This window comes from Alosa pseudoharengus, unplaced genomic scaffold (assembly GCF_046254945.1).
Source record: "Alosa pseudoharengus isolate Yale_2024_CS ecotype anadromous, Long Island Sound unplaced genomic scaffold, YU_APseudo_1.1 YU_APseudo_1.1_scf_7, whole genome shotgun sequence".
Taxonomy (NCBI): Eukaryota; Metazoa; Chordata; class Actinopteri; order Clupeiformes; family Clupeidae; genus Alosa; species Alosa pseudoharengus.
In genome coordinates this window covers 13,183,245-13,191,712 of record NW_027468859.1, presented here as the reverse complement: position 1 = coordinate 13,191,712, position 8,468 = coordinate 13,183,245, and the positions used below count along the sequence as shown (strand labels likewise).

At 44.6% G+C, this 8,468-nt stretch overlaps 2 protein-coding genes across 3 annotated transcripts in view; one reads left to right on the top strand and one right to left on the bottom strand.

Annotated features, from left to right (window-relative positions):
* ints9 (integrator complex subunit 9) overlaps window positions 1-3,147 on the top strand; it is a 19,201-nt gene extending 16,054 nt beyond the window's left edge. The window contains exon 17 of one of the 2 annotated variants that reach the window (XM_076271785.1): window positions 2,683-3,147. In XM_076271785.1, coding sequence (XP_076127900.1) covers window positions 2,683-2,859 — 177 coding nt within the window. In that variant the 3' untranslated portion in view covers window positions 2,860-3,147. The remainder of the gene's footprint in view (window positions 1-2,682) is intronic. The other variant, XM_076271786.1, reaches the window with a different exon arrangement.
* Window positions 3,148-6,550: 3,403 nt separating this feature from the next.
* The window catches only part of extl3 (exostosin-like glycosyltransferase 3), a 37,437-nt gene continuing 35,519 nt past the window's right edge, over window positions 6,551-8,468 (bottom strand). The window contains exon 6 of the mRNA XM_076272167.1: window positions 6,551-6,935. Within this exon, the coding sequence (XP_076128282.1) occupies window positions 6,726-6,935 (210 nt within the window). The 3' untranslated portion in view covers window positions 6,551-6,725. The remainder of the gene's footprint in view (window positions 6,936-8,468) is intronic.

Genomic DNA, 8,468 nt, shown 5'->3' with positions numbered 1-8,468 from the left:
AAGGTTCTAGTCACTATGTGTGTACACTGACTGACAAGACATAGCAGAAGTTGGCTGAGGGATATAGATTGTGTCAGTGTCGAACAGGTAACATTGGACAGGAAGTGAGCAGAGGAACATGTGTGGGGCTCAGTTTAAATGAAAATGCTATGGTGCAACCTAAAAGTGTCACTCATGCAGGACACTCCAGAATTTACTCTGAGGATTGGACTAAAATATCCCTTAGCAGTTATTATTATGACTGCTGCGCTAGCGAAGCGAAGGTTTAGTCAGTTTTTTTTTTCTTCTTTATTTATTTCTTTAGTAATTTTGTGTCACTGAAAGACCGGGGTGCACAAAACTTGGTGGGCATGTAGCTCCACAAGGGTGACACGGAACCATTGTTTTTTGTTTTGGTCCATTGCCCACCCCGCCGTACAAGGCCCCCTGCCATGTTCATTATGACACCTTCTGAATGGTCTGTAGATAGCCGGACACAGTTTTCTGTGAATATCTCGAGAACCGTAGGGCCTAGTAGGATGAACAAATTATTTTTGTATGTTGGTCAACAGAGGGCCGGGTCAACCAATCCCATATCCACTCATTTGAGGTGTAGCGCCACCTAGTAAAAAATGAAAAGACAAAAATGAGGCATTGTAATCGCAGGTATCTTTGGCTGACAGGTTCAAAACTACACGAAATTTGAAGTGTAGGATCATTATGACACCATCTGAATTTCGAGGAGTTCTGTTCATGGGGGTCCATATCAGCTACACACACACACACACACACATGCACATAAAGACACACGTATGCACACACACGCACAGACACGCACACACATAAAGACACACACACACACACGCACACATAAAGACACACACGTATGCACAGACACACACACAGAGTACACATGCACGTGCATGCACGCACATACACACACACAGGCATGCACACACTCGCACACATAAACACACACACACACAAACTTAGAAAATGTCATGTTAGGCATTTCTGTGATTTTGGAGCAAAAATAGTTTCAAACAAATAATGTTTCACTATTAAAAAGTGCCAAACTGCCAATAGCTTATTCAGGTTGCTTACTCTTACTCAGGTCAGACTTACTCTTCCTGCATTAAGATTTGATAAAATCTTCCTTGTCCCACAGAAAGAAAAAAAAACACTTGACTGGCCAAACGACTTACCGACTGGCCACTTACCACTTAGCAGTACATAACCCAGATCCACTCCAACTATGCACACGCCACTGACCTTACGCATTGATCTTACCTACCTGTCGTGCATTGTAAGCATAAGTAGCTGATTAGCTTCTGGTGTCAGCCTTAATTAAAAACATCGTTGCTGATACTCATGTCGTTTCAGTTAGAGTAGGCTTCCTATTCTGTGACACTAATTCTGAAACACTTTTTGTCACACTCTATAAGTCTTACTTTACATTACATCACGTTACTCTATAAGTGTAAGGAGCTGAGAGTCACATGACTTCCCGAAATCAGCCTTTAATATCGTTGCTAATATCTCAGTGATCTGCCACAGTCTTAAAAATGATCCTCTTCTCTCACTGTCCTCTCATTGACCTGCTGTAGTGTAATGCCTTTTCGGTCTTGTTTAACTTTTGTGCCTGTGTCCATTGGGGAGAGGGTAGATATTCTGTTTGATCGTCCTTTAGAAGGGTTGCTTTACTTGCCTTCTGAAAGCACCTGAAAGCACCCACTGGGATAAAACACAAGTGGTTGCTCCTCGACGTGTTTTTGTCATCCTTGAGGCGATTTTTCATTTATGAATAACCCTTAAGAGACACTTAAATCCTTTTCTGCCAAGGATGTCTTCTCCTTTTATAAACAGCTCTATGTGGACTATTAACCTTAAAAACACACACACACACACACACACCCCCCCCCAGATGAGCCCTTAAGAGTGTTATCTCCTCATGTGCCCTGGGAGAAAAGTCTCCTCTGTGCCGCAGGCGAGAACGGCAGCTCTGAGCTGTAGGCATGCCAGGCCCCAGTTAAACAAAGAGAGCGGGGCACTCATTTATTATCCGGCGGCTCGCCCAAGACACTAACTGTGGGGGTAATGAGGGACGTGCAGCCCTGGAGAGAGCATCCACCACCCCTCCCCTCTCCGACATCACCCTGCTCCGTCTGGAGATTCCACTGAAGGATCGTTGTGCCACGAAGTCAGACAGTGAAATGAATATCCCAGTAGGAGGAGAGGGAAAGGAGTGGGTAATGCACATGGGAAGAGTGATTCAGCTGAACAGACAAGACTTCTTTTAAATATGTGAGGAGTGGCAGACCGAATGGAAGGATGCGAGGAATGTTCCAGTGGAATTATGGGAGGTATTAATGGAATGCGGGTGGTAAGTGGTTCTAATGTGGCGTCAATTAGACACCATTACCCTCAGGCAGCTAGAGGAGAGAGTGGTGGGATGTTGTGCTATCAAAGAGTCAAAAACATCACATGCTGGGGTGAAACCAGACAGACTTGTGATGCTTTGTAGGGAGCGGGGGGGAAGCAAAGCCAATGTGACTTTTTCATACTATGCTTTTCTTTAGAAAGACTGATTAATGGCCTTTGTGCCATAACACAGCTGTGAATACTGTGCTTTGTGGTGTGGTTTAAAGAACCAAATGCTAAGTCTCCATTAGACCCATGATTTCTCCTTCCCTGACTTGGCAGCACGGCATAGTGGAGGTGAAGGTGGAGGAGACGCCGGACGGACACATCCTGCACCTCCAGGCGGAGGACACGCTCATTCAGCTGGAGGAGGACGGCACACACATTGTGTGCGACAACAACGAGCCGCTGCGCACCACGCTGCGAGACCTGGTGCTGCGTTTCCTGCAGAAGTTCTAAAACGAGTTCTAGAGCTGAAACGGTCACACGGAACATGAATAAGTGCTGTTTCGGATCATGTGATGTGTTCTACTGACCAGGCCAGGACCAAGGGTATCAAGGATACCTGTTTTTGTGTTAAAATTGTGCTAGTTTCTTTGTCTTCGGTATCATACCATGTAGGCTAGATGATTTTTTATATCTATAAATGGTCTTTGCCAGGATCTTGTGTATATGTTTTCCCCTTTTTATAGAGCAGTGTAAGAAAAAAAATGTAATCCTCTTGTAATAAAACACACTATTTGGTCATTTGGTGTGATTATTATTTTGGCTGCAGTGAAAATAGTTGTCAGGATAACCTCATTTTGCAGGTATTTTTTTTCCCTTAAAATGTTTGGCTTGGTAGTCATGCTCCAGTTCCACCAGCAGAGGGCAGAAACAAGACGTTCGTGGCAGAGCCATATCTGCGGCTCTGAGTGGTTATCGAGGTTTACTCGGATGTAAAGCTACTGTACACGCAAGACAAGGCTGTCTAAATTTGCTTATTTCTTAAGAGTAGAATGTCTTTGGCAATAACTGGATGTTGAAGGTGAGAGCGTTTGAATAGCCGACAAAGATTCCAAGTGAGCTAGTGGTGCCTTACTGTTCAGCAATGACATTTGCAAGATGGTCTGAAAGTTTGCATTGTGGCTCTCATCTTTTGAGAAGATGTAACACATATAGGCCTATAGGATGTAATGGGGCCCCACATCCGACACTACAATGTCCAATAAGTGCTCCCGAGTAAAGGCAAACTGACGCTTTTTTCATGGGCGAATTGGTGAAGGAATCTGTACAAACCTTTTTTTTATTTTTTTATAAATCCATGTGAATGAATGTTACAATGTGAGATCGAGTCATCATGAGTCAACGTGTCCTCACACCTTGACGTGGCTGTATTGATGAGGCAGGCATATCTTTTGTGAACATTTGTGAAAGTGAGTGGGTTAAAAATTGCACACATTCTGTCCTGTCCCCATTTTTCCCAGTGCTGGGATCACGCCGAGGGCCCCTGCTCTGGGACTCCCTGGCTCTCGTAGAGGGGTGTGGTAGGCAAGACAGCCTTCTCTTTCAGTGATGTCAGTATTTTCAGGCACAACACCCGAGTTTCATTCCCTCTCTCTGGACACTCGCTCCATGTCTTTCCCTCTTTTCTCCCCCTCTCACACCAGTAGTCCTGCGGTCACACCAACGTTAAATAGACTAGCCTACTAATCAAAGTGATTAATGAATCAATTAAATATGAATCTAACAAATTAAAGCCAGTTATGCTTTCAAGGTTACAATGCTTACATTGGACTTCTGTCAATAGACCTCAACAGATGTTATTTTATATTTGATAACTGTGGGACACAAGTGAGTTTAGGGCAATCACAAATTCAAACATACATCATTTTTAAAACAATATGGAGGACTTTAATGTTTTACTTGGGCAGGCGTTCAATATAGTCTGGCGTGTCATTTCTTCAGGACTGGACCTGTCCATGTAGCAGTAGTGGGAAGGGTGTGGGATTTTTTTTTTGGTGTGTGTGTGTGTGTTTAAGGGAGGAGGGGGAAGCTGTAAAGAACCAGCTGTGACACTGTTCCCCTGGGGTAAATGTGTTGGGGAAGGGGGGGGGGGGGGGTGTTAGCTACCTTTGTTTCTCAGCAGGGTTCGGCACGTGAGACAGGGACAATAATTCGACTGGGAGTTGAGGAACTCGTTGTTTGTGTATCTGACCAATGTTACCATCTCTACAGTATACAGTTATTTGAGGGGTTACATTCTGACAGCCAAACATGGCAATACCTCATCCACTGATGTATTGAAAACAAAATATACTGCTCAAAGAAATTATGGGAACACTTCAATCATACACTGGATCAGTACTCTGACACTGTTTGGCTCTGAGCACAAGTAAAACTTTTGAGGCGAGTGTTTTATTTTGTGTAAAACTGTCAGACATTCTGTGAATGTAGTTTGAGAATGGAGAAAAGGGTGGAAGTAAAGATGTGTTTTAACAATTGTGGAAAACTGTAAGTGTTCCCTTAATTTTTTTGAGCAGTATATATTCTTTGACCCAAAGTGGTGTGTGACTGATTAACAAGCTCAAGAGTTAAATTAGTTTGACAATGACAATATCAGTTCAGGACACATGAGTTGATTGATAGCAAATACACCACCCACACCCTGTATATGATGTGAAACAAGCTGAACAGAAAACTAGATTTAAGTGCATTTGTACTGAAGCAGACCAGGCCCTGACAACAGAACTTGTCTAAGAGAACTTGCCATCTAATCATTGCAGCCTCAGAGGGCAGGCCTCTGATCTGGCAAGTCATGGATGAAATTAAACTCTCTTTAAAAACCATCCTCGGGGGCAGGTGTGTGTGTGTGTGTGAGAGAGGGAGGGGGGGGGGGGTTGATGAATGGGTTACTATGGGTGGGAAGAATGAGAGAGGGAGGTGGAGAGGGCTGGACTGTGTTTAGAGAACACCCCTCACCTCCTCCCCTGCTCCACACCACATGGAATCTCTTCAGAGGCAGCAGCAGCAACGGTGCATTCAGCAGAGGTGCGTCAGCAGTGCTAGCACCTGTCCAACCAGATGATACAGGTAGGGGGAGAGGAAGATGTGCGGGAGAGGTAGGGGGAGAGGACGATGTGCGGGAGAGAGAGGGAGGGAGGGGAGAGACAGAGGGAGGGAGGGGAAAGAGAGAGAAGGGGCAGAGAGAAGGAGAGCGCGGCTGATGTTTAGTGGAAAAGACAAGTGAGAGGAGGAGTGGGGGGAGGACGGTAGCATAAGCCAAATTACCCTCAGTGTCTAAATTTGGTTGACATTCTTCATTTCATTACATTACCGGCTGTCTTGTCAAATGGGGAAATGGAGGAGAAGAAATGAGATTCTGGCAGCGCCTTTCCGTTTTCCCTCCTCTGTCCCCTTCACCCCCCACCCACCAGTCTGCCTCTCCTCCACCTCCTCGCTCCCCCACTCCTCCTCCTCCTCCTCCAGCTTTTGCAACTCTGGGTTAAGAATGCTAGAATGCTGTTGCCAAGAAGCGTTCAAGATTAGTCCAAGAAGTACACAGGACCACACCTCTGAAAAAACGGCCAGTTTGGAGATGACCAGGCGGAACAAGATTGCTGAAAGTTAACGTACAGTGAATGCTGGGAAGAAGGGGGTGGGGGAGGGGGCTGTGATTCTGTTACACACGCATACACATCGTTTTACACGAATAAACACCACAAACAAACAAATTAATCGCCAAGTAAGATCCATCATCAGTGCTTTTTCATATACAAGTAGAATATATAAAAATCATAACACGACCTTTAAAAAAAAAAAAAAAAAGTTACAGTTACAATTCCAAGTACATCGGACATGGTCCATTTGTCCTTGCACTCGGTTTTCTCCCAACACCCTTTGCTGCATCTCCCAGAGGAGGCCTGACCGCCCCAGCCCAGCTCCGTAGGGTCAGAGGTCAGCCATGTTGTGTCAGTTCAAAATGCTCAGTATTCTCTGCCAGCACGTCCGACGGCCTGTTTAGTGTACTGATATCAGCTTTGTTAAGCCAACAAAAAGTGATGCAGATGCAAAACTGTAGTGGTTGCCAATGGAAGTACACAGAAGCCGACATGAGAAAGAAGGGGGAAAAAAGGCAGCAAAACAAAAATGAAATACACAAATAAACAGTTTCTTTTTCTTGTCCAATATTACAACTCCCATTATGAGTAGAGTCTGAGAACATCACGCACATATGCTTTCCTACATGTAGTCCAGTATGCCCCTGCTCTTATGATTCGTACCAAATTAAATACTCCATCTCCCATCATCCACTGCAGCAGAGTCCTCTGCAGTGTCCATGTGTGCTAAATGAACTTGAAGCACTTGGTCTTATCGTGGGGCAGGCGCGTTTTGAAGAGCACCGAGTCCACACGGAACTGTGTGTAGAGCAGGGGCATGTAGCCGTACACCTTCACAAAGAAGTTGATGCACTTATGCCGCTCGTGGAAGTGCGAGTCGTCGTGCGAGAGCGCCTGGGGGCAGCCAGGGCAGCGGAACGTCCAGCGAGAGGTCACCTAAGGCAGAGGCAAGAGCGTGGGAGAGAAGAGAAGAGAAGTGCTTTGTTATGACTGTTTATGACTGTGTTTCACACAAGACATTGCTTTGGCAACACTGCTGTACAGTCATAGCCATGTAGATTTGTATGGGTAGAGACTAGGAAACCAAAGAGACAGAGACAAGATGAGTGGGAGTGGGTGAGAGAGAGAGAGAGAAAAAGAGAGAGAGAGATGAAAACTATAATGCTTTTCACTGCTCAACCTATTGAAACATTTTAATACAAACAACATCGATTTCAAAAATGGTAGGGGGCACACAACAAAAAAAGACACTGAAGAAGGAAGAGTGGGGAGGAGAGCGAGAGAGTTCTCGTGGACTTCATCAATGGAACAACATTATTATTATATGGAAGCCACACATCTCCAAAGACAACAAAAGAGCTGATTTGCATTGCACTGTCATTTTGTCTGTCTCTTAATGATGAGCAAGGTCTATTTCAGTGTTCACATTTCCATAAATTATCTAAGTATTTTCAGGCAGGACAGCACAGAAGAGAGAGAGAGAAAGAGTGAGAAATATGATTCTGTTCACTGCAAAACCTATTAAACCATATTTGAATACAAATTACATCTATTTCAAGTTTCATCATCTGTATTTCAAGAGGAATTGATTTCCTTTTCTCCACAATCCATATGGGACCACTCTGTGTGTGTGTGTGTGTGTGTGTGTGTGTGTGTGTGTGTGTGTGTGTGTGTGTGTGTGTGTGTGTGTGTGTGTGTGTGTGTGTGTGTGTGTGTGTACGTACATATTCATGTGTGTGCAGGCCATAGACACATTAATCCTATTTATGGATTTCTAAGGGGAGGACCAGCACACAGGCAGATGATGAGAAATGTTCATTTACTAATAGCACAAGATCATGCTCATCATATTTCATTGCGCGCACACAATCCACAGACACTCGCCTCCAACCACAGCTCAACACTGGAACATCAAAGCCAGACAGGCTTTACCTAAATCCTCCTGCATAATCCTCCTACACGAAGATAGTATTGTTGAATACACAAAAATCATGGGGGTGTCTAACTGGGTGCGACAAGGAAATTTCCGTTTGGATATCCATGGAGTGTGTGTGTGTGTGTGTGTGTGTGTGTGTGTGTGTGGGGGGGCGGAATTAGTCTGTATTGTGCGAAATACGTGGAGTAAAAATGATAGTCTTGTGTATGATGATTACAATAAAACTATGCCACGGGCAGCGTTTTGTTTCTGGAGACACTGCGCCAATGGAATCATTGTGTGGAGTGGACAGAAGACAGGCTGCTGGGAACAAGCTTGCAAACTCGTGCATTATGCTCAGAGGTTAATCCGTCCAGCAGATGTGTCTAGTCAGAGCTATGTAAAATAAGGACATGTGTTTTGGATCTGTGTACCAGTGTGTGTGTGTGTGTGTGTGTGTGTGTGTGTGTGTGTGTTTGTTTGTGTGTGTAATGAACACATGGGCTTTCAGTATCTCTATCTGTGTGTGTGTGTGTGTGTGTGTGTGTGTGTGT